General features: G+C 39.3%; 1 protein-coding gene and 1 long non-coding RNA gene across 2 annotated transcripts; both read right to left on the reverse strand.

Annotated features, from left to right (window-relative positions):
* Nucleotides 1–17,782: 17,782 nt before the first annotated feature.
* Nucleotides 17,783–18,412, reverse strand: LOC142172674 (uncharacterized). Its single transcript, XM_075236341.1, has one exon. It carries the CDS (start codon nucleotides 18,410–18,412, stop codon nucleotides 17,783–17,785), a length of 630 nt encoding a protein of 209 aa, XP_075092442.1.
* Nucleotides 18,413–24,574: 6,162 nt separating this feature from the next.
* Nucleotides 24,575–25,919, reverse strand: LOC142172829 (uncharacterized). The gene is made up of 2 exons (XR_012701796.1): nucleotides 25,528–25,919; nucleotides 24,575–24,820 (listed from the first exon to the last, which is right to left on the reverse strand). It is a non-coding gene; the product is annotated as an uncharacterized LOC142172829 (long non-coding RNA).
* Between the last annotated feature and the right edge of the window lie 281 nt (nucleotides 25,920–26,200).

Raw genomic sequence — 26,200 nt, forward strand, 5'->3', positions numbered from 1 at the left:
CCATGAGAGTAGTAGGAGCTACCCCGCTCGCGAATCATACTTGCGACGTGGTCAAATATAAGTTTAAGGAATTACCCCGCTGGCGAATCATACGTGTGACGTGGTTACACATAAATTTCTTAAGTTATTAACGTATTCCTCAATTCTTTTTAACTTACGAATTCAAATGAAAGCTTTTAAGTTCCCAACTTTTCCTCAATTTCGACTCCTTGAAAAAACATTTAATAAACTAACTCAATATCTCTTTTTCTCAAAGCAAACAATAAACATAAATCAACAACAATATCAACAAGGCATGATGTAAACCTAAAACTACCCGGTCATAGGCATAGCTAGTAACTACGTACGGACTCTCGTCACCTCGTACATACGTAGCCTCCACAAATAGAAGCACATAATAATTTAGTTCACTTATGGGGTTAATTCCCTCTTACAAGGTTAGAAAGGAGACTTACCTCGCTTTGAAGTTCCATAACTGACTCTCAAGCCCTTCCGACGACTCAAACTGATGTCAAACGCTCCAAAACTAGTCAATAATTATGCAAACCCATTAATATATACTCAAATACACATTATAATCCTATTTACAACAATTTTCAACTCCGCGCGAAAAGTCGATAAAATCATCATCGAGCCCACGTGCCCGAATTTCGAAAATTTTCGAAGAGAAACTTTACCTATAGCACCACGAACTCAAATATATAATTTATTCCAAGTTCTATATCCAATTTCGTGGTCAAAATCTAAAAATATAAATTTCTATATTTTTCTTCAAAACCCCAAATTTTCACTAATTTCCCATGATTTTCGATTTTAAAATCTAGATATAATCCAAGCAATTAATTTTCAATAGGTGGGAATCACTTACCTTGACATAGATGATGAAGATGGAGCTCCAAGATCGCTCTTAGGTCATCTCCCATGGAGGAAATGAAATGCAATGAGCCAAACCCATTTTTGCAAACTTAAACACTGCCAGGCAGCCCTTCTTCACATCCGCGGGCCTCCCATCATGTTCGCGATGAACAAAATTCTTGAAAGCCATTCCCGAACTCTTCTCAGACATCCTATAGTATAATGGTCATAACTTTTTGTTAAAAACTCCAAATGACAAATGGTTTAATTTTTTAAAAATTAGACGCCAAGATCTACAATTTTTATGTTTTGGTCATCTACCAATTCGTTATAAATTTTGAGATATAAGCCGCCAAAGTTAGTCCTGTGCAACACAAATTTCTTCTTTATCTTCCCAGACAGTCTATAGTATACCAGCCATAACTCTTTATACATAAATCCAAATGCTAAATGGTTTAGTTTTCCGAAAACTAGACACAAAGAGCTAACTTTTATTTTTGGATTATCTCCAAATTCCTTATAAATTGCGAGTTAAGAGCCTCCGAAATCAGATTTGTGCAATAGAGATTTCCTTCTTCGCGAACGCGAGGATCTCTTCTTCGCGAACGCGAGGATCTCTTCTTCGCGAACGCGAAGAACAAAGTCCCTGAAGCCAAATCCTTTTTCGCGAATGCGTGAGGATCCTCGTGAACGCAAAGAATAACACCAGACACCAGCATCAGCTATTGTAAAATAGCCCGAAATGATCTGAAACCACCCCAAAACACATCTGAGGCCCCTGGGGCCCAATCCAATCACACAAACCAGTCCCATAACATAATACTGACTTGCTCGAAGCCTCAAACCACATCAAACAACATCAAAATCATGAATCGCACCCCAATTCAAGCTTAATGAACTTTAGAACTTCAAACTTTTACATTCGATGTCGAAACCTATCAAATCACGTCCGATTGACCTCAAATTTTGCACACAAGTCACATTCGACATTATGGACCTACTCCAACTTCCGGAATCTGAATCTAACCCCGATATCAAAATGTCCACTTCCGGTCAAACTTCTCAAAAACCTTCAAATTTCTAACTTTCGCCAAATGACCCCAAAATGATCTACGGACCTCCGAATCCACTTCCAGATGCACTCCCAATACTAGAATCATCATATGGAGCTATTCCCATACTCGAAATACCAAACGGACATCGATAATATTGAAATGCACTTCAACCCAAATTTATGAAATTCTTCTAAAATGTCAACTTTCATAATAGGCGCTGAAACGCTCACAGGTCATCCAAAACCCAATCCTGACATATGCCCAAGTCCAAAATCATCAAACGAACCTGTTGGAACCTTCAAATCCCGATTCCAAGTTCATTTAATCAGAAATCAAAACTTAGTCAATTCTTTCAACTTAAAGCTTCTGAAATGAGAATTTTCTTTCCAAATCAACTCCGAACTTCCGAAATTTAATTTCGACCATGCGTTCAAGTCATAATGCCTAAATTGAAGCTACTTATGGCCTCAAACTGCCGAACGACGTGCTAGAGCTCAAAACGACCGATCGAGTCGTTACATTTGCTACATTGACTGTGCTTGAAACATTAGCACATTGGGGATTGTGATGAAGAATTTGAAATAGGTTTCATTAAATTGGTGGCAAAGTAGTGGCTTTTTTCCTTTGTGGTTATGGTTTTATTTTTGAATGGCAGAAATGAAAAAGAATCATGGTGTAGCACAGATTGAGGTAGGTGATGTAGGATGGAGAAAATGGAGGATGGTGGCAGAGCAGTGATGAAGGGATGGTGAAGATGGAGGCTAAAAAACTTTTTTTTAAAATAAATTTAAGATTGATGAAAAAAAAAGATAGATAAAAAAATAAGAAAATGAAAAGAACTGGACACGTGGCGTCAATTTATATCTCCATAGATAAAAAAAATTAGTGTTCATTCGCTTTTATTGGTTGTAAATCATGCGATGCCAAGTCAGCAAAAGTGGTGTATTTTAGAAAACTTCTGAAATGTTGTATGTGTAAAAGGTTGCCCGTATTAAAGGAGTGTTTCATAAGGATTCGACCTCTAGGTAAGGGAGTAAACTATGTGTTTCGCTAATAATAGTATAACAAACTGAACAAAACAAAATACCAGTTTGAAGTTCTTATTTGTATGGAGATGCAAGTACTAATATCAAGTACGTATCTGAGTTTTATTCTAGCAAATGATATAATGAACCTTTTACCTCTCATGAGCACTTGAAATTCCTTGCTAGTAGTAAATCTTGCTTTATTTGTTCGTAAAGAAGTTAGGAGATTGGTGTTAATTTGATGTGAAGGCGGGGCTTGGTGCAACACAAGTATGGGGTTTGAATTGGTGAAATTGTATGTATTAAATTGCTCAGGGAGGTGTAGTCACTATTATCTAAAATGTGTCATACCCGTCCCGCAACCTACATTACAAAAAAAAATTAAGTCATACTTGATCTTTGAATGAATGAACTCAATTAGTAGAGTAGTACACTATGGGCAAGTCTATGGTACGTTTTCTGTAGCATATGAATTTTTATTTTGAGAGTGAGTGAATTCCTATTTGTTCTTGAATTTTATTTTGTATGGAACTACTCTCTATTTTTTGATGTGAGGGCACATGACTTGCGAAGGAAAGGTAATGGCATTGACCTCTGTATTAGAGTAAGTGAGCAGGTCGTAAAAAATGTGTGGTGCTTTTGAGAAGAGTTTTGAGGCTAGGATGTTATAATAGGGTGCTTAGTCTACTTTAGAAATTCTTGGCATGATACGTTAGGGAAGTTATTTGATGAAAAGATCGTCCCTTTGTGAAGTGTAGTTTGATTGCTCGAGGACGAGCAATGATATAAGTGTGGGGTACTGATGGTAGGCTAGAAACGCGTATTTTAGCCGTGTTTTACACTCTAATTACTGCATTTTATGTGTGTTTGAGCTTAAATGATAGTGAATTGTACTTATTATGTGTTTTATGCCTTGCAAAAGTTGATTCTGAGTTAAAAAGATGAATTGGAGCTAAATCAAACAAGTTGGAGCTTTGAAATCTGCGTAAAAGCCAAAGAAACTAAGCCGAGATCATGTTCGGGGGTCGAGGACCAAGTCTGGATGTCAAAAAGTGAAAGAAATAAGTTACTATGAAAAAACTACACTACCACGCTGCATGGGGCATGGCGAGGCGAGGCGCGGCAGTGAAAAACTTGCATGACAGACAAAAATCAAGGTCGTTGATAAACTCCATAGGCGCGCTGCATGGGGCGCCGCGCTCTATGCCGTGTCTCTGCATTTTTCTTAGAGTAATTCATGTTTCGGCTTAGAAAGAGTAGTTTCGTCTGTGCCCATTTCTACACGGTATAAATATACCAAAAATACATTTCTGAGGGGACTTTTGACCTACGAAAGATTTGAGAGCAACTAAGGCAAGAAGACACAAAAATTCATCAAGATTTCAACCAACGATCGATGCAATATGGGAGTTTGTATCGAATCATTAGCATTTTTCCTCTGTTTTTTAATCTTATTGAGATGACTTTTTCCATTGCTATGGAGTAATTTCCATTAGGGTGTTGACAGATATGGTATTTTGATAACTTGATTAGAGAATCGATTCTTGATAATTGATGGAGTTTTAATTCGTATTGTGAAGTTATTTCTTATTTTGCTTAATCGAAATAGAAGCTTGATATTGAATTTTTTTACATCTCATGCTCTAGTTTAAATTTGTGATTCAAATAGGTAATCGAAGGAGCCTCTTGAATTGCTAATCGAACTAGAAAATAGATAAATATTCGTGAGAAATTATCCTTTAGGCCATAACCATCATTTTATTCGTTGCAATTGTTTACCGTGCTTCAATTGGATTAATTACTGAAATTAACATTTAATCAAAAGAGGAACATTAACTTCAAATGTAATCTAATTATCTGTTGAATTCGCGAGAATCAACAGTATTATAGAGTGAATTAACCCTAAGAATTGGATCCCGAGTCAATTATCTTGCACCTGTATAGTCAAGTACCCTTGTTTCTCTCATTGATCTTTCTTTGTTGCTCATTTGTGATCAATTATTAATGTCTTAATTTTTAGTAGTTGTCACACCTCCTTTTTACACACCCGAGAGCGATATAAGGGAGTTTTTCCAATTAAAGTGACATTATTTGAAATGTGATTATTTATTTAATTTTTTTTTTCGCCACTTGGAATATTTTAATTGGTGTCCCAAGTCACTGGTTTATTATAAATCCCAAATCAAGGAAATTCGACTTTCATTTTGAAGTCTGCGAACCAGAAATTATAAGTAATGAAGTCTGTTAACCCGGGAGAAGGTGTTAGGCATTCCCGGGTTCAATGGTTCTAGCACGGTCGCTTAAACTATTATAATTAGCCTATTATCTGATTTTAATACATTTTTTAACCTATGGTGTATTTTCAAACTATTAAACCGCTTTTAATTATTTTTAGGAAGATTCAACGTTATTTAAAACACGCCTTGAACCATATCACATGAAATGCACCCGCGATCCACGACATATTTTATTTAACATTGTTGAGAATTGGAGTTGGGTCACATGAAATACACACCCGAGTTTAAGGAAATTAATTTAAATAGCACGCCTAAAGCAACTACGCACTTTCAAGTTAATGACAAGGTTTGCGAGGGCCATAGAAAATTCAACTAATGGCACACCTCGATTTCTAAAGGGTTAAAATTAATTAAGTGAGGGCCATGGGTTTTGAAATTTTATTTGGCATGGCACACCTCGAATTATTCTATTAAAAGGGTTTCTAAATTTAGCTTTGCGGGCCATAAATTATATATTTGGCTAATATGGCACGCCCCAAATCTAACTAAAAGAAACTAATTAATTAAAGACTAAGGAGCATTTGAATTTTAATTTTAGGTGAATGGTTCAAACTAACTTACTCATTAATAGGCTAACGTTAAAAGAAGTCGGATATTCAATTATTTGGAAAGCCTAAACCTGTTGCGGGCCCAAGTGACATTTGTGAAATTACATAGCAAAACCAAAAGAGAGCCCAAATCGAGAGCAGAATTGACAAGAGCATTTTAGCCTAAATGGGCTAAGACGGTGGCCCAGCTATGAGGCCTTTGGAAAAAGTTTAAAACCCAAATTCTTACAAAGGCGTTTGGAGTTCAGATAACTCATTAAACATAATTATACATGGTAAATGAGACAAACATGCTTAAACTGAAATGCCTAATTTGAAACTGGTCTATTCGACTTAGGCCTGTTTGGCATCATTTGAGGCCCAACAGCCACATTACCTCAGGCCACCCAAGTCACTTTACACATTTAAAAAAAAGAACAAACTGAAGCCCAATCCTAATGCCATGCTGAAATGTACAACATTTAAACATCATAACCATTCACACAATTGGTCTTACTTATCCAAACAACAACCAGATTTCACTTTCAGTTTTTCATCAGAATACTTAACCATTTGAAAATACACAGCCTGCTTTTAATAAAAATACAAGAGCATGTCTCTTCTTTTTTCAAAACAAAACTGCATCACAAAGTTCACATAAGCACCCGTCAACCCCACGCTAATTACAAACTAAACAGGTATTACTTCAATGTTGAAATCCAAATAAAATTCTCTTATAATACCTTTCATATGTTCAATTATTCACTACCAATGCTCATATGGCCAACTTCTGAACCTAATACTTAACATCAAACCAACAATACCAAAACACAATCAAACATATCCAGCAAAACCTCATTAATTCATAACTCAAAATATGCTTGACTCAATTACTTATTCACCTTACAAATGCTTCAATAATGATAAAATAGCAAACACATAACACATGGTAAGACTAAATAAATACAAAATCTAATAATACAAAATAGATTGCAATGAAACATTGTACTATCAAACGTCCTCATTTTCAATTTCAACATGTCATTTGAGGTCTAAAGCGTACCTGAATACAACAAAATAACAAAGGAAATAAGCTTGGAGCTTAAGAAGAAATAGCAGCAATAATTCAGCTAAAGACGAAGTAACAACAGTAACTTAAGCAAAACCAAACAGCAACAAAATCAGCAGATCAGCCTCAAACTCTTGAACTAACTCCAAACATTTGAACCCAGATTCACCATTCTATTGAACTTTTAGAAATTCTGAATTATCAAAGGGAATTAGAACCCAAAAACCAAGCAAAATTCAAGCAATTCTCAGTACTTTGAACTTGAAAGAAAACTCAGCCGTTTTTAAAGTTTCAGTGCTTTTTCCTCTCTCCTCCTCTGGCTTGATTAAGAAATAACACCCTTTTATAGAGAAACTCTAGGGCAGCAGAAATGATTTTAGTTTTTTGCCCATTACTCCTTTTCGAATTTTTGTTTTTGCTAGTGAATCCTTAATTTTAAAATCTGTTTGCTAGGTCAGTCCCTAACCCACCTTCCTAGAAATTTTCTAAGTCAGTTACTGAAGATTCCCCATGATTAAATTCCTAAACTAACCTTTCAGACCCTTGTAAATTACCATCAAACCAACCTAGGTCAAGTTGACCCAAGACAAACCAGACATGGACTTTCAAAAACCTGGACCAACCCCTCCTTTTGGGCCTCTGTCTGACAGAGCTAAATTCAAGTCAACATCAAAACTCACGAAATTAAAGGGCTAAACAGAGTTGCCCAAAAAGCAGAAGACTTTGAAAATGAAACCAAAAACAAAAAAGGAGAAAGGAGCTAATTAAAACTAAACGTAAAAACCAAAACAAACACAACTAAAACTTGCTCTTAATCTAATTACAACAAACACTAATTAAAAAATGAAAAAGTAATAAATGAAAAGAACGGAGGAGACAGAAAGAGATGGAGATGGAAGAAGAATAAAAGAAACGGAAAGAACAAAAGAAAGAGAGTACCTACAGAAGACCGAAAATGGTCATGGATTGAAAGAACTCGGATGTTTCGATTTTGAGCCGAACTTGGCATCAATCATGTGTTCTTGTCAAGAACAGACAAGCAAGGCCAGTTTCGACTCCTAATCTCTTGTCAAAACTAAGAAATTTGAGGGATTTCTTGTTTTCCTCTTTTGCCTTTTCAGATCCAAAAACGGCTCAGTTTGGTGATGATTTTGGGGATATTAGTAATGGATTAGGGGTCAGGGGTGAGCGGGGGTCTTGGGGTGTGAATTTAGTGGTGGTTCAAGGTGGCGCCACCGGCTGGAGATGGTGGAGAATTTAGGGCGGCGCTAGGGTTCATGGAGAAGATGAGAGAACTGAAAAGGGGTGTTTGGAACTAACGTTGTCTTTGGGGGGGGTTTGGACATTTTTATGTAATTGTGATTGACCTCTGATGACTATTGGGTGAAGGGATATGAAGGGCTCAAATTGTTTTAGCTCAAGGAACTCCAAACGACGTCGTTTGGTTAAGCTGCAAAGGCTGGACCGGATTAAGGCGTGACTAGGCTGGATCTGAACGGGTTTCAGGGGGGAGATTTAATTTGGTCCCGTGGAAATTTAAATAATAAGGCCCAAAACCAGGCTTCTTTATTTCCTTTTCTCTTCTCTTTCAATTTCAAATTTTCTTTTCTTTTCAAATTAAAAATAAAAACCTAAATTAACTCTTAAAAGTTAAATTAACCTACCAAATTATATTAAATACTCAACATAATATTTACAATAATTAATTAAGTCCTAAATTTAAAGAATAACTATAAAATTCAAAATTAAAGAGTTAAAATGCCAAAAGTGAGCTATTTTTGTGATTTTTTTTATTTTTATAAAATAACTAATTTACTAATTAATCTAAAATGCAAAATTAAATCCTAAATACAAATGCAATGTATTTTTGTATTTTTATGAATTAAATAAAATTAAACATGCACACAAAAAATGCAAATAGTTAGAAAAATTCTACAATAATTCCTGAAATAACAGATAATAAAAAAATCTAATTCTTTGGGATTCTGTAGGAGTAATTCATGTGAGGAAAGCCTTTGCTTGGAGACACGAAGGGTTTTCGGGCAAAGATAAAATGAGCAATTATGAGGGATTTTTTGGCCCGTTTGAAACTCCATAAGAAGCATTTTTTGGAAAAAAAAAACCTGACCGGACCTTGCTTCAGAGGTTGCCTACATATCCTTGGCTATAAAGGAATCAGGTCAGTGTAGTTCTGGAAGTTTCGGCAGCTGGGACTACCGGGAAACTGTGATTTCACTGTTGCTACTACTTGTTGAACTCCTTATTACACCAAAATGAAAAATAAAAACTAACTAGCTAAGCCTATCAAGTACGAGTTACAAGATTCCTATCTATAAATCTTCTGAAGCCTGATCTTCAGTCTTGGATGGTTCTTGCTGCAGACTCTGATTTGAATCTTGATGCTCATTATCTGTAAACCGCTGGTTCATTCTTCAGCTTTGGATCAAGGCGGGACACGCGAAGCCTGTGACTTCAATCATATCTTGAGCAGTCTGCATCCTTCCCCACTTCAGCACTTTGAGTTCAATTCTTTTTGCTCTTTTTCTTTTTTTCTTTATTTTGGATTGAGACTCATTCTTTTGGTCGTCTCGAACACTGTGCCTCGAGGTCAAACCTGCTCAGACACCAAAACAAACAAACGAACGAAATTTTTCTGCCCCAGTTTTTACTAGGAAAATTTTGTGATTATTGTAACAAAAACCTACAGTATCTCTCTACTGAAAGCAATAAAATAAGGATCATGTGTCTCTAGGAGAAAGAGATTAGGGAGTGGAGCCCTATATCTATAAAAACTCAACCAGGGAGTGGAGACCCTGTGTTGGAAAATGCAACTAGGGAGTGGAGGCCCTATGTCTAAATCTCAACTAGGGATTGGAGACCCTATGTTGGCAAAAGGGCGACTAGGGGATGGAGACCCTATGTCTAAAAATAATCTCAACTAGGGATTGGAGACCCTATGTTGGCAAAAGGCGACTAGGGGATGGAGACCCTATGTCTAAAAATAGTCTCAACTAGGGAATGGAGACCCTATGTTGGCAAAAGACGACTAGGGGATCGAGACCCTATGTCTAAAATAATCTCAACTAGGGATTGGAGACCCTATGTTGGCAAAAGGCGACTAGGGGATGGAGACCCTATGTCTAAAAATCTCAACTAGGGGTTGGAGACCCTATGTTGGCAAAAAGGCAACTAGGGGATGGAGACCCTATGTCTAAAATCTCAACTAGGGGTTGGAGACCCTATGTTGGCAAAAGGCGACTAGGGGATGGAGACCATATGTCTAAAAATCTCAACTAGGGGTTGGAGACCCTATGTTGGCAAAAGGCGACTAGGGGATGGAGACCCTATGTCTAAAAATCTCAATTAGGGATGGAAACCCTATGTTGACAAAAGGCAACTAGGGGATAGAGACCCTATGTCTAAAAATAATTTCAACTAGGGATTGGAGACCCTAAGCGTAAAAGATTGAGATTGGGGATCCTAAGCTACCATTCTTTTTTTTTTTGAATTTTCTTCTGATCTTCTTTTTTTTCATTTTGTTTTCCTTTCTCTTCTTTTTATTTTTTATTTCCATGGAATGAGTAAATGCGGGAAAAAAATTGGAGGGGACTTCCCTTTTTATGGATTGTTGCTGCAAAGATGTTTCTTGCACTTGCGCATTCCTTTTTTTTTGTTGCACCTGCTTTCTGTACGGGTGCTTTGGATTGCATTTGTTTCAAATTTTCAAACAAAGAACAATTGTTAGTTTGAAACGGTGGTTGGTTTTGTGGCCCTGATTATTTTTGATAACTTGATCTAGACCCAACTCTTTGTGTGAGAACCCCTGCTGCTTGCTGGCTTTTCTGAAGATTAATCTCTCTCCTAAAATCAAGGAACTCAACTTTCCAAAATTTCACATGGCGGTTCACTCGTGTGGGGCTTTGGCCCTTTTAGCCTATTCTGCATCTATGGGCATTTGACTTCGGATTTCTTTTATTTTCAATAATTTTGACTTCAGAGCATCGGCCATCATGGCCAGTCAGGATCGACTTGATGCACCCGCTGAGGTTGGGTACTTTCTTTGAATTTGGCTTTTGTTAAGCAGAACCCTGTAAAATCAATCTTGTCACCTTTTCTTTGTATTAGTTTCGGAACAGAGTTCGACCGAAAGGGATTCAAATAAAAGTAAACAAAGGACAAGAAAGTGAATTTAAGGAGAAGTGTCCCTTTTGGGGAGGAATGAAGGACTTATCTGGAGTGCATGCAGACTTCAATAGACATGACATGCTTCTTGGACTGGATACCTGATCTGCACAACTATCCAACTTCTCATAAACCCATTGCGAACCGTGTTTTAAAACTGAGAAACCTTGCCAGGACTCTTTCGGTGCCAATGGTGGTGAGGGATTTCTTCTTTTCGATCAACGACGCCCTTTGCGGGTTTTCACCAATCGACCTCTCTCATTTCTCTTCTCATCGTCGCCTTATAGTGCTCTTTACAAGTTTTCGCTAACAAGACTCTCTCATTTTCAATTTCTCTGCTCACCGTCGACTTATGGTGCCCGTGGGTTTTCACCAATAAGACTCTCTCATTTTATTTCTCTCATCTTGATTGTATCGGATCCAAACAAATGCGTTCTCCGATTTTGAACACCTTTCACCGATTGATCGGAAGGACTTGAACGAGGTTTGGGTAAAAAGAATTTGGATCAAATTACAACTTTGGAACCATTCGGGCGGGATCATCGCCGAACCATTATAACATCTGCCCCAGTTTCACTTTTTGGGGGAAATTGGATTTTTGTTTTGGTGTGACTGAACCCTAGAGAGAGGCTGCCTACGTATCCTTTCGGAATCAAGTCGAACATAGTTCTGGGAAATATTTTGTTTTTGTTGTTTTTCTTTTTCTTTTTCTTTCTTTTTTTTTTTTTTACAAATGTCTTCAAGTTCCAAAGAGGGTAATGAAAGAAAGCTAACCGGCTCAAAGGGTTAGCAAATGATTGGAGTGTTTGGGGTAGTGAGAATGAAAGCCTTCGTCATCCCAATCGGATAATGTTATTGCTGTAGAAGGATTAAACATAGTACCTTTTGACTACGTCTGCATTTACAGTTGTTTCGAGATCATTCCCTTCCATGTCTTCCATGTATAACACCCCTTTCAGCAACAATTTTCTGATAATGTATGGTCTTTTCCAGTTGGGAGCAAACTTTCCTTTTGTTTCCTTGCACTTTCTTGTTGTAGGCACGGGCCATTCTTTGTTGATACAACTGCCCGTGGCAGACTTCAGCCATACCCTTTTCATCAATCAGGGTTAACTGTTCTAGATGGGTTTTGACCCACTCACTGTCTTCAATTTCGGCTTCAATAATGATCAGGAGAGATGGGATTTCAACTTTTGTGGGTATTACGACTTTAGTGCCATAAACCAAAAGATACGGGGTTGCTCCGACCGATGTGCGCACAGTAGTGCGATATCCCAATAATACAAATGCAACTTTTCATGCCACGACCTAGAACTTTGAATCATCTTTCTCAAAATATTTTTGATGTTCTTGTTTGCTGCTTCGACGACACCATTGACTTTGGGTCGATAAGGAGTAGAATTTCGATGCGTGATCTTAAACTACTCACATATCTCCCTCATCAAGTGACTATTCAGGTTTGCAGCATTATTTGTAATGATAGTTGCAGGAATACCGAAACGACAGATGAGATTGGAATGCACAAAGTCTACCACAGCTTTCTTGTTGATGGATTTGAGAGTAATTGCTTCAACCCACTTTGTGAAGTAGTCGATAGTGACCAATATGAATCTATGCCCATTTGAAGATTTTGGCTCAATCGGCCCAATGACATTCATACCCTAGGCAACAAATGGCCAAGGTGCTGATATGTGATGCAGTTCTATAGGTGGTGCATGAATCAGATCACCGTGCACCTGACATTAATGACATTTTCGGACAAAACTGAAGCAATCTTTTTCCATAGTCATCCAATAATAGCCTGTTCAGAGGATTTTCTTTGCCAAAACATACCCATTCATATGGGGTACGCACACTTCTGCGTGCACTTCATACATGATTCTTCCGGCCTCTTCGGCGTCAACACATCTTAACAAATTGAGATCTGGAGTCCTTTTGTATAAGACCTCACCGTCAAGAAGAAAATGCTTACGATCCATCTAATGGTTCTCTTTTGGTCTCTACTGGCTTGCTCGGGATATTCTTTGGTTTTCAGAAATCTCTTGATATCATGATACAATGGCTGAACATTCGGTTCTGCCTCAACCGTGTTGCAGTAACCGTGCCTTTCTCGGATTTGGATTTCCAAAGGGTCAATATGGGCATTGCCTGGGTATGGCAGCATCGAGGCCAAAGTAGCAACTGCGTCGGCCAACTCATTATGAAAACGAGGAATGTACCTGAACTCAACTAACTTGAAACACCTGCTAAGATCTTCCGCTTGTTGCTTGTAAGGAATAAGCTTGACATCCCGAGTTTCCCATTCACCCTGAGCTTGTCGGATAATCAAGTCCGAATCTCCCATGATCAATAATTCTTTGACATCTTGGTCGATTGCCATGTTCATACCCATAATGCAGGCTTCATACTCGGCAGTGTTGTTTGTGCAGAAAAATCGAAGCCGGATTGTGGCTGGATAATGCTGACCAGTGGGTGAGATCAAGATTGCTCCAATTCCAACGCCTTTTGCGTTCACAGCTCCATCAAAGAACATTTTCCAAGCATTGGTGTCTTCTGATATTATCTCAACTGAATTTACCTCTTCATCCGGGAAGTAGGTGCTTAAAGGCTGGTATTCAACGTCAACAGGGTTTTCAGCCAGGTGATCTGCTAAAGCCTGGGTCTTCATTGATGTGCGGGTGACGTAGACTATGTCAAATTTAGTGAGCAGGATCTGCCATTTTGCTAACCTCCTTGTGGGCATTGGCTTTTGGAATATGTACTTTAAAGGATCCAACCTGGTGATGAGGTAAGTGGTATAGGCCGACAGGTAATGCCTAAGCTTCTGAGTGACCCAAGTTAGGGCGCAGCAAGTCCTTTCCAATAGGGTATATTTGGCTTCATAGCTTGTGAACTTTTTGCTTAGATAGTAGATCGCCTGCTCTCTTTTCCCCGTCACGTCATATTGTCAGAGGTCACATCCAAAAGAATTCTCCAAGACTGTCAAATACAGAAATAAGGGCCTCTCAGGTTCAGGTGGGACCAGGACTGGCGGGTTCGACAGATATTCTTTGATTTTGTCAAAGGCTTCTTGGCACTCATCTGTCCATTTAATTGTTGCATCTTTCTTTAACAGCTTGAAGATGGGTTCACATGTAGAAGTCAACTAAGCAATGAATCGGCTAATGTAGTTCAACCTTCCCAGCAGGCTCATAACCTCTTTCTTGGTTCTTGAAGGAGGCAAATCTCGAATAGACTTTATCTTTGTTGGGTCTAACTCGATGCCCCTCCGACTGACTATGAATCCCAAGAGTTTGCCAGACGGAACTCCAAATGCACATTTGGCTGGATTTAGCTTCAAATCATATTTATGTAACCGCTCAAAGAATTTTCTCAAGTCCCGGACATGGTCATCCTGGGCCCTGGATTTGATGATCACATCGTCTACATACACCTCAATTTCTTGGTGCATCATGTCATGAAAAATGGCAGTCATGGCCCTCATATAGGTTTCCCTGGCGTTCTTCAGACCAAAAGGCATGACTCTGTAACAGTAGGTGCCCCAGGGTGTGATGAAAACTGTCTTTTCCGCATCCTCTTCATCCATCAACACCTGGTGATATCCTGCATAACAATCCACAAAAGATTGTATCTCATGTTTGGCACAGTTATCAACAAGGATGTGGATGTTTGGCAAAGGGAAATTGTCCTTGGGACTTGCTTTGTTCAGATCTCTGTAGTCCACACACACTCGAGTTTTTTTGTCTTTATTTGGCACTGGAACTACATTGGCTAACCATGTGGTGTATCGAACCACTCGGATTACCCTCGTTTTCAACTATTTTGTGACCTCTTCTTTAATCTTGTCACTGATACCAGTTTTGAACTTTCTTTGCTTTTGCTGGACAGGGGGATAATCAGGGTAGATGGGCAACTTGTGAATCACCAAATCGACACTTAGTCCTGGCATGTCATCGTATGACCAAGCAAACACATCTTTGAATTCATCAATGCGTCCCGAGTTTTTTCATCTGTGTGAATGCTTATCTTGGTTTCTTTGACTTCTTCAGAACTATCCAAATTAACCGGCTCGGTATCATTTAAGTTTGGCTTAGGCTTATTCTCAACTTCTTCCAATTCTCGATTTATTTCCCTAAAAGCCTCTTCTTCATCGTATTCTGGTTCTTGATTCATTATTCCATAATTAGACAGCTTGTTTGGATCTAGGCATGAAGTCCACAAGCATGTCATGTTATTTAAAGCTGCATTTTTAGAAGTGAAATAAGAAATAAGAAAAAAGTAACAACAATCAAAAATAGTAGAGAGATGAACGATGAAATATTGATTTCATTTCATTGAGTTTGAAAATAACAGGGTTTACATTGGAAATTAAAGACATGAAACTAAAAGAAAACATCCGAGTTACACCCTGAAATAACTCGTGATGCAGAAAAGGAGGCAGGACTGGACTACCAGGATTCCCTCCTGATTGGGAAAGGAATAGCCTTCCAATTTTGCAATTTGGCATTGGGCCCCATATACAGCACCTCGGCGATGCTCGATCCTTCTCCCGGTTGGACCATGTGGATTTCATACAGCATCTTCCTCATAGCCCCATAGATTTCTTCAATTTCCTCGGCCGTGAAGGCCTCATCTTCCTCTTCCTCATTGTACTTGGGCCTGACAAATGTTCTATAAAGATGCGGAATCAGCTGAGGCAAGACCCAACCATTGTTTTTTCGTTTATCTGCCCATTTTTCATCAGCTGACGTAGGTTGGAATCCCACCCCAAAGAACTTCTTGCTAGCATCCAGAGTGATAGGTTCGGTGATTCCTTGCAACAACATCCTGAGCCCCTTCCCGGGTTTGTAACCATACCTGATCATTTCCTTGGCAACCATAATTGATGCATTTGAGAGAAAGGGTTGAGGACAAGGGTTTCCTTCTTCACATTGGTCTGCGACCACAACCTTGAAATCTTGATAGACTATATGTTCACTTCCTTCCCTAGCCTTAAGACATGGGACTAACGAGTCCCGGTAAATCGACAACTCATCTTCTCCGTGAACTATAATCTCTTGATATTCATGTTCGAATTTCACCATCTGGTGGAGAGTAGAAGGTCAGCCCCTGCTGCATGAATCCAAGGTCTTCCCAAGAGGAAATTATAGGAAGTATCCATATCCAAGACCTGAAAGGTCACCTCGAAATCCACCAGGCCAATAGTCAGAATCAAATCAATCTCGCCTATGGTATCTCTCGTGATGCCATCAAAGGCACGTACACAGACGTTGTTGGATCTAATTCTCTCAGTACCGATCTAAATTCGTTGCAGAGTTGAGAGAGGGCAAATATCTACTCCAGAACCACCATCCAGCATCACCCTTTTCACATAATATCCCTCGCATTTAACTGTCAGATGAAGGGCTTTGTTATGGGCGGCCCCTTTCGAGGGTAAATCATTCTTGCTGAAAGAAATTTGATTGACCGCAAAAACCTTTCTGCCATCCTCTCCAACTGTTCCACAGTGGTTTCAATGGGTACATATGCGTCATTGAGAGTTTTGATCAACACTTTTTGATGTTCAGTTGAATTCATTAGCAGATACAACAAAGAGACTCGAGTAGGAGACTTCTGGAGTTGGTCAATTATCTCGTAGTCCGCCAATTTCATTTTTCGGAAGAACTCTTCTACTTATTCAGCACTAACTGGCTTCTTGGGTGGGAAACGCTTCTTCGTGGCATTATTCACTTCCTCCAAATTGAGGTATTTCTCAGCCGGGTTATTTTCCTTAACTTCTCCCAAGATCTCTTTCCCCCTGTAGGTTACTACTGCCTTGTTTTAATTCCATGGAATGGTAGTGGGATCTGTCAAGGGCCTCTGCGGTGCGCGGCCAATAACCACGGGCTCATTCAGCCTTGGCAAAATTACTGGCCCCCGCACCACGTAGGTCCCTTTAGGCACATACATTTTAGATCCCTTGTTTATCTCAAACCTTTTTGGAGGGCTCAATGTCGCTTGTCCTTTCCTGTGACCCCGGGGAACATAGAGAACGGCATCTTTTAAGGGCGCTGCCCCAGTTTTGGTTTCCACTTTCTTTTCTGTATTCTGGGGGGTGAGTTTACTCTTCTTCTCCCCCTTGTCTTGTTTTGCGACAACCTTTTGCTTATTTTCCACATCGGCTATGGCAATGATGGCTTTTAAAGCTGGGTCAAACTCTCTATCTTCACAAATCATTCCAATAATCGGGCCGTTGTTGTGAACCGGTAATAGATTGTTGGTTACATTAGAAACGTCTTTGTCCTTCAGCACTATCCGCTTTTGTTCTATGAGGTTTTTCACAGCCCTTTTCAGGGTCCAACAGTCATTTATATCATGCCCTTCTGCCCCTGAGTGGTAGACACATCGAGCATTGGCTCTGTAGGAGGGCGACTCTAGGTTATGCCTGGTTTGAGGTACGGGCTACAATAGACCCATCTGGACAAGTTTGGGGAAAAGGCTGGAGTATGACTCACCAATGGGCGTAAAGTTTAGCATCCTGGGTGGTTCCTAGGCACGGTCATTGTATGGGAAGTTATTCTATGGAGGTGGGGGATTATACTGAGCTTGGAGAGGAGGTTGATTTCTGGGAAATGGAGCTCGGTTTTGATTGAATTGTTGTTATGGCCTAACGTAGGGCTGGGCATTCATCACTGCATATGGCTGAGGAACCATAGCACAGGCCACATCCTGATTGGGATAGTAATGTTGTGGGGTTCTTTTATGGAAATAAGGTCTGGGTAGACGGGGTTTCTTACACTTGAAGTTGCCATTGCCGCTTCTTCCTACTTTTTCGGTTTGCTACACCTCCAGACCCACATTGAATTGCTTGGGAGGTAGCCCTTATAGCAGATTGGCTCAATATTCGCCTTATTTTTAAACCGTTCTCGACCATTTCACCAATTTTGATGGCCTCGGCAAATGGTTTCCCCATCATAGACATCATATTCTGATAATAATCAGCCTCTTGGGCTTGAAGAAAAACACTAACCATCTTTGTTTCATCCATTTGAGGCTTGACTCTGGTGGCTTGCTTGAGCCATTTGACAGCATACTCTCGGAAGCTTTTCGAGGACTTCTTCTTAAGGTTTAACAACAAATTCCTGTCTGGGGCTATGTCGATGTTATTCTGAAATTGCCTAATAAAATCCCGAGCCAAGTCATCCCAAATATGACAACGAGATATATCTTGATCCATGTACCATTCAGAAGCAATGCCGACCAAACTCTCTCCAAAATAAGCCATGAGAAGCTCCTCTTTTCCACCTGCTCCCCGCAATTGGTTGCAGTACCTCTTAAGGTGGGCTGTGGGATCCCCATGCCCGTCATACTTTTCAAACTTCGGGGTTTTGAAACCCAAGAGTAAGTGCACATGTGGTAACATACACAGGTCAGCGTAGGAGATGCTCTTTTACCCGCTCAAACCCTGTATATTTTTGAGACTCTGCTCCATGCTCCTCATCTTTTTGGTAATCTCCTCTTGTTCAGGGTTTTTTGTGGTTTTCTCCTACCCCGCGGTAAACTCATACCGGGGTGGCTGAGGGTAAGGATTAGTAGTGAACTAGGTTGGTTCCATTAGGAAAGATGGTGCTTGAAAGGTGAAAGATGATGGATCAAAACTAGGCCTGGGTAGAGTGGGTTGTGCCGTAGCTGAACAAGGCGGCGCAGTGAATATGTTTGAGGTCGCACCTGACATTGTCACCTAGGGGTGAGCCTCAGAAGGTGTTCCAGCAAAGTGGGTTGAGATGGTAAGATATCCCAGTGGGGTATTTGGATAACTTATGGGGATGTTGGAAGTCCCACTTGCCTTGGGAAATAGCTCAGGGAATCCAGGTATCGCACTTGGTAGTTCCCTGTCGTTGGCCCAGGCGTCCCACATTTCCATCATATGGAGATGCAGAATTCTATTTTCCTCAGCAGTTGCTGACTTAGAAGTTGGGATGGCCGAGATCGGGCTATCCTCCAGAATAAGAATTGTTGGCAGATGACTTTCCGAAGACATTTCAACACTTCCTTTCGACCTTGTGAAGTACGGATGTGAAGCCAAACTACCACAAAACCAACCACGTTAATATAGAACTTGTACTTAACAGTAGACAACAAACCAGCTAGTTTGAAGCAATTAACACATAGGTAATTGCACATTGGGGTGTGATGCACCTATGCAGTTAAATGTGTTTCTACATGTTTCGCAACGGTTGCGTGTTTCATCCCGGCTTTGCTTATTTCCCCAATTTTCTTTTCTTTCCACTTTGGCTCTTTTCGCTTCTCTTTTATTCCCATTTTCCACTCTTTTCTTTCCTCTCTTTTCTTGCTCTCTTTTTTCGTTTTTCTTTTGGTTTTTCTTTGGCTCTTTTTTTCTTTTTTTTGGTTTTTCTTTCGGTTCTTTCCCTACACATACCTCTTTTATTTGATTTATTTACAAAAATCATGACCTAATCCGATGAAGATTGCCTATGTATCACGACGCCGCATGAATCAAATCATTACGTAGTTCAAGAAATAAGTACGAAAAGTAAGGAAATAATTTTTGGGAATTTTGAATTTTTATTAATAAAACTCCTAAACTTTTCTATTACAAAAAACTCCAACATACTCATTTCTTGGAATTTTAATAACTACAAACAGACTCAAAGAAAATTTTAAACTAAAAACTGAAATACAGACTCGATAAATGAAAAATCAAGAGTACATAAGTGCTTCGACTCCTGGAGCCCGTGGGATATCATTCGGTCTTGCCACAGGCCTATGTGCAAGATCCCTTTGAAGACGCTCCTAATCATTCAGTATTTTGGCAAACAAATGTCATTACTGCAGCAAAAAAAGTGGTTCGAGTCATGTCCTCACATTCGTGGCATTTCACGACGATGTATTCGGCAATTGCTCTAACCCTCTCTCGGATAGTACACTTTTCTTGAAGCAAATGCCCGATTTGCTGATTCTGAGCTTCTAACACTTGGGTGTCATGATGGTTTTAACTCGCAATTGTTGCATATCTTCCTCAATCTGGGACATTAAGGCATAGCAATGTTCCCTTTTGGCTTTAAAGTTCCTAGCTTGTTTGGCCGCCTCATTTTCAAGGGTAGTTAACTTTCTCTTAAAATCGGTGACTATCCCCTCATATTTTCTCTTCAACTGCCACACAAATTCCGTCTGTCCTTCTGTATTCTTTGCCAGTTGTGCTCGGACTCTTGCTAGACTAGCCTCAGATTTTTCTAAGTCATCTTGACACTTAATTACTTTCTTTCGAAGACCACTTATAAGCCTTTCATCTGCTCGGCTTCTTTCCTGGTTTTTAGCAGCTATTTTAATTTTCTGGATCTGAGCTTTAACGGTTTCGTTTTCCTGAGCCAGCTTCTTCTTTTCACCTTCATCTGCAGCAGATTAGGCACTATTGTCAAATTTGAGGTTCCTGATTTGTCCCTCCAATTTACTTATCTTGGCCCTATAGCTTGCTTCTTTCATGAACCAGTCCCATTGCTCCCGCGAGTCGTCAGTGAATTACTGGATGTGAGGTCTTTTAGCAGGACTTTCGGGCTCTCGAGGGAATTGAAACCTTTTACCGAACCAATTCATGTAATTAGGGTCTACCTCACCTTTAGCTAGATCCCGCACCAGAGTCTTAGGTTCTAGAAATCTGCACTCATTCCAAACTTGACGAACTCTTCCTTCTAGGAATACAGCCTTTGGGCCCAATTCGACGACTCGTCGGCTCAGATCTTCGTCATGGGAAATAGTTTGAAACCTGCCCAGTTGGCGCAAAACCCTGTGAGGCGCATAGCTAAATGCTCCGGAGACCCATTAAGAGAAGATAGCATACCTCGGTTGACATGTATATGACTTCGGCGACAGGGAGCCATTCGAAAGTCCACTCAATTCTGTCTGACGTTAAAGAACTTAAGTGTGCAAACCAAGCCTCTATACCTTCTATAAATTCAACACCCGCCACTCCGTTTTCATACTCTTCGATGCAATTCAGACCATTCATGTCGTAGTTCATATACCCGACACGGTGACAAAGATGTTCTTGTATCCACAATTGTAGGAGCAGGTTACAACCCTGGAAGAATCTCCCCCCTTCTCGGCAGATGGTTAAGGCTCGGTAAATCTCAGCTAAGATCATTGGAACAATGGTGCCATTAGCTTTCTTAATCATGACATCAACCATTCTCACGAGACCCAATTCTATGTTGCCATCTTTTCTCGGACAGATTATGACACCCAAGAATGATACTATAAAGGCCAAACCCCGTCGTGCCTCCCATTTATCTTTGTTTCCTACATGGGTCAGACCAATATTCGGTGCTTCAAAATCGTGGGGATTGCCATAGCACTGGTACAAGAACTGGAAAGTGCAAAACCCTTCAGATAAATTCTCATCCTCAACCTCCCGACTAATACTCAACATATCTAGAAACTTGTGAGGAGATACTATTCTTGGTGACACCAGGTACTTACTTCTAAGATTTCCGCTAAGACCGGCATAGCCCGCAATTTCCTCCAGCGTGGGGGTGAGCTCAAAATCAGAAAACTGAAACACATTATGAGTCGGGTCCCAGAAAGGTATCAAGGCCTCAATCACATCCAATCTTGGCTTGATTTTCAGAAGTCCCACGAGACAACCCAAAACTTTTACCACCGTCCCTCTGCTACCTTTTCCTAAATCGTTCCACCACATATGGAGCTGTAAGGGGATTTCCTCAAGAGCTGCGAAGGGTTCATTTTCATTTGTGCTCATCCTGTACATTTATTAGGGTGATTCAATAAAAAAGATCACGATTCATTTTGACCCAAGAAAAAGTTATCAATTTCTTTTCTTTCTTTTTTTCAAAAAAATTTCATTTCAAAAATAAAATACTCGGCTTTGCAAATACGACCCTTCAGCACTTCGGGAAAGAATTTTTTAGGGTTGTATTTGCTAAATGGCCAAAAATTTGAAAATGAGACCATAGGTGGTTGTTCTTGCAAAAACAACCTTCCGGCGCCCTTTTGGGGACATTTATCTATTTTAGGCAAGAATGGCATCACCTTACTTATTTATGACGAAACAATAAAAAGTTTTGTTCTTTTTGGGTTATTTTTGCAAAAATGAAGTTGGACCCGATGGGGGTTGCCTACGTATCCCACATCCGGTGAGAATCAAACTGGCGTAGTTTGGGCAGATTTGACATAATAAAAACAACAATAACTAATTTTTTTTTAAAACAAAATTTTCTCTCTTTTTTTAAAAACAATTTCGGTAGAGTTTCGGTACTTTTGGACATCGGTTTTTCAAAAACAGGTAATTATCTCTCTCAACCCTCACATTGATTTTTCTCTTTCCCAACTTTTCTCTATTACTCATAAGCCGGTCAACATGCAAATCTGAAGCAAATAAATGCACAAGTAGCAAGTAGAATGCATCAGGATGGTCTTTTCATTTCAAGTACACATGTCCTAGACAGACCCAACCCCTGTGTTGAGTCTCCAAAGTCAAATGCACGTGATGCAAACAAACGTTCCTACTAGGGATCCGGCATGAGGCTTTTTTATACTAAGTTTAAAACCTGGGTGTATTGTTCTAGACCTGGCTTACCCGAGCGGACAGCTCGAGCCGAGGGGGAGGGCAGCGTACCGGGAATACAGAAGTTTCACCGGCTTTGCAACTTGTCTGAACCGCGTTCTAAATTGGGATACGACTCTAACAGAAAAGAGTCACACAAAGTGCACACTTCCCAAATGATTTAGAAGACTCAGAGAGAAGAGGGTTTCGTAACAATTTATATATAGTCCAAACAATATCAAAGCGGTAAAAGCGACATTTAGCACATTAGGCTCAACATGTAAAATCAGATAAAAAAAGCCAAGTATAACAGTTATTCTAAGCTCGAATTCTTGAACACTGAACCGAAGTTCTGGTTTTGGATCCCCAGCAGAGTCGCCAGAGCTATCACGCCTCCTTTTTACACACCCGAGAGCGATATAAGGGTGTTTTTTCAATTAAAGTGACATTATTCGAAATGAGATTATTTATTTAATTTTTTAGAGTCGCCACTTGGAATATTTTAATTGGTGTCCCAAGTCCTGATTTATTTTAAATCCCAAATCGAGGAAATTCGACTTTCATTTTGAAGTCTGCGAACCAGAAATTCTAAATAAGGAATTCTGTTAACCCGGGAGAAGGTGTTAGGCATTCCCAGGTTCCGTGGTTCTAGCACGGTCGCTTAAACTATTATAATTAGCCTATTATCTGATTTTAATACATGTTTTAACCTATGGTGCATTTTCAAACTATTAAACCGCTTTTAATTATTTTTAGGAAGATTCAACGTTATTTAAAACACGCCTTGAACCACATCACATGAAATGCACCCGCGATCCACGACATATTTTATTTAACGTTGTTGAGAATTGGAGTTGGGTCACATGAAATGCACACCCGAGTTTAAGGAAATTAATTTAAATAGCACGCCTAAAGCAACTACGCACTTTCAAGTTAATGACAAGGTTTGCAAGGGCCATGGGAAATTCAACTAATGTCATACCTCGATTTCTAAAGGGTTAAAATTAATTAAGTGAGGGTCATGGGTTTTGGGGTTTTATTCAGCATGGCACGCCTCGAATTATTCTATTAAAAGGGTTTCTAAATTTAGCTTTGAGGGTCATAAATTATATATTTGGCTAATATGGCACGCCCCAAATCTAATAAAAAGAAACTAATTAATTAAAGACTAAGAGCATTTGAATTTTACTTTTAGGCGAATGGTTCAAACTAACTTAATCATTAACAGGCTAACGTTAAAAGAAGTCGGATATTCAATTATTTGGAAAGCCTAAACTTGTTGCGGGCCCAAGTACCATTTGTGAAATTACATAGCAAAACTAAAAGAGAGCCCAAATCGAGAGCAGAATTAACAAGAGCATTTTAGCCTAAATGGGCTAAGACGGTGGCCCAGCTGTGAGGACTTTGGCAAAAGTTTAAAACCCAAATTATTACGAAGGCGTCTGGAGTTCAGATAACTCATTAAACATAATTATGCATGGTAAATGATACAAACATGCTTAAACTGAAATGCCTAATTTGAAACTGGGCTATTCGACTTAGGCCTGTATTTGGCATCATTTGAGGCCCAACAGCCACATTTCCCCAGGCCATCCAAGTCACTTTACACATTTAAAAAAAAGAACAAACTGAAGCCCAATCCTAATGCCATGCTGAAATGTACAGCATTTAAACATCATAACCATTCACACAATTGATCTTACTTATCCAAACAACAACTAGATTTCACTTTCAGTTTTTCATCAGAATACTTAACCATTTGAAAATACACAGCCTGCTTTTAATAAAAATACAAGAGCATGCCTCTTCTCTTTTCAAAACAAAACTGCATCACCTAAGTTCACATAAGCACCCCTCAACTACACGCTAATTACAAACTAAACAGGTATTACTTCAATGTTGAAATCCAAATAAAATTCCCTTATAATCCCTTTCATATGTTCAATTATTCACTACCAATGCTCATATGGCCAACTTCTGAACCTAATACTTAACATCAAACCAACAGTACCAAAACACAATCAAACATATCTAGCAAAACCTTATCAATTCACAACTCAAAACATGTTTGACTCAATTACTTATTCACCTTACAAGTGCTTCAGTAATGACAAAATAGCGAACATATAACACATGGTAAGACTAGATAAATATAAAATCAAATAATACAAAATAGATTGCAATGAAATATTGTATCATCAAACGTCCTCATTTTCAATTTCAACATGTCATTTGAGGTCCAAAGCATACCTGAATACAGCAAAATAACAAAGGAAATAAATTTGGAGCTTAAGAAGAAACAGCAACAGTAATTCAGCTAAAGAGGAAGCAACAACAGTAACTTCAGCAAAACCAAACAGCAACAAAATCAGCAAATCAGCCTCAAACTCTTGAACCAACTCCAAACATTTGAACCCAGATTCACTATTCTATTGAACTTTTAGAAATTCTGACTTATCAAAGGGAATTCAAACCCAAAAATTAAGCAAAATTCAAGCAATTTTCAGTACTTTGAACTTGAAAGAAAACTTAGTCGTTTTTAAAGTTTCAGTGCTTTTTCCTCTCTCCCCCTCTGGCTTGATTAGGAAATAACACCCTTTTATAGAGAAACTCTAGGGCAGCAGAAATGATCTTAGTTTTTTGCCCATTGCTCTTTTTCGAATTTTTGTTTTTGCTAGTGAATCCTTAATTTTAAAATTTGTTTGCTAGGTCAGTCCCTAACCCACCTTCCTAGAAATTTCCTAAGTCAGTTACTAAAGATTCCCCGTGATTAAATTCTTAAACTAACCTTTCAAACTCTTGACAATTACCATCAAACCAACCTGGGTCAAGTTGACCCAAGACAAACACTGATTAAAAAAATGAAAAAGTAATAAAGGAAAAGAACAGAGGAGACATAAAGAGATGGAGATGGAAGAAGAATAAAAGAAACAGAAAGAACAAAAGAAAGAGAGTACCTACAGAAGACCGAAAATGGTCATGGATAGAAAGAACTCGGATGTGTCGATTTTGAGCAGAACATGGCCTCAATCATGTGTTCTTGTCAAGAACAGACGAGCAAGGCCAGCTTCAACTCCTAATCTCTTGTCAAAACTTAAAAAATTCGAGGGATTTCTTGTTTTCCTCTTCTGCATTTTCAAATCCAAAAACGGCTCCGTTTGGTTATGATTTTTGGGATATTAGTAATGGATTGGGGATCAGGGGTGAGTGAGGGTCTTGGGGTGAGAATTTGGTGGTGGTTCGAGGTGGCGCCGCCGGCTAGAGATGGTGGAGAATTTAGGGCGGCGCTAGGGTTCATGGAGAAGATGAGAGAACTGAAAAGGGGTGTTTGGAACTAACGTTGTCTTTGGGGGGGGTTTGGACATTTTTATGTAATTGTGATTGACCTCTGATGACTATTGGGTGAAGGGATATGAAGGGCTTAAATTGTTTTAGCTCAAGGAACTCCAAACGACGTCGTTTGGTTAAGCTACAAAGGCTGGACCGGGTTAAGGCGTGATTGGGCTGGATCTGAATGAGTTTCAGGGGGAGTTTAATTTGGGCCCGTGAAAATTTAAATAAAAAGGCCCAAACCAGGCTTTTTATTTTCTTTTCTTTTCAAATTAAAAATAAAAACCTAAATTAACTCTT

This window comes from Nicotiana tabacum, chromosome 18, assembly GCF_000715075.1.
Source record: "Nicotiana tabacum cultivar K326 chromosome 18, ASM71507v2, whole genome shotgun sequence".
Lineage (NCBI taxonomy): Eukaryota > Viridiplantae > Streptophyta > Magnoliopsida > Solanales > Solanaceae > Nicotiana > Nicotiana tabacum.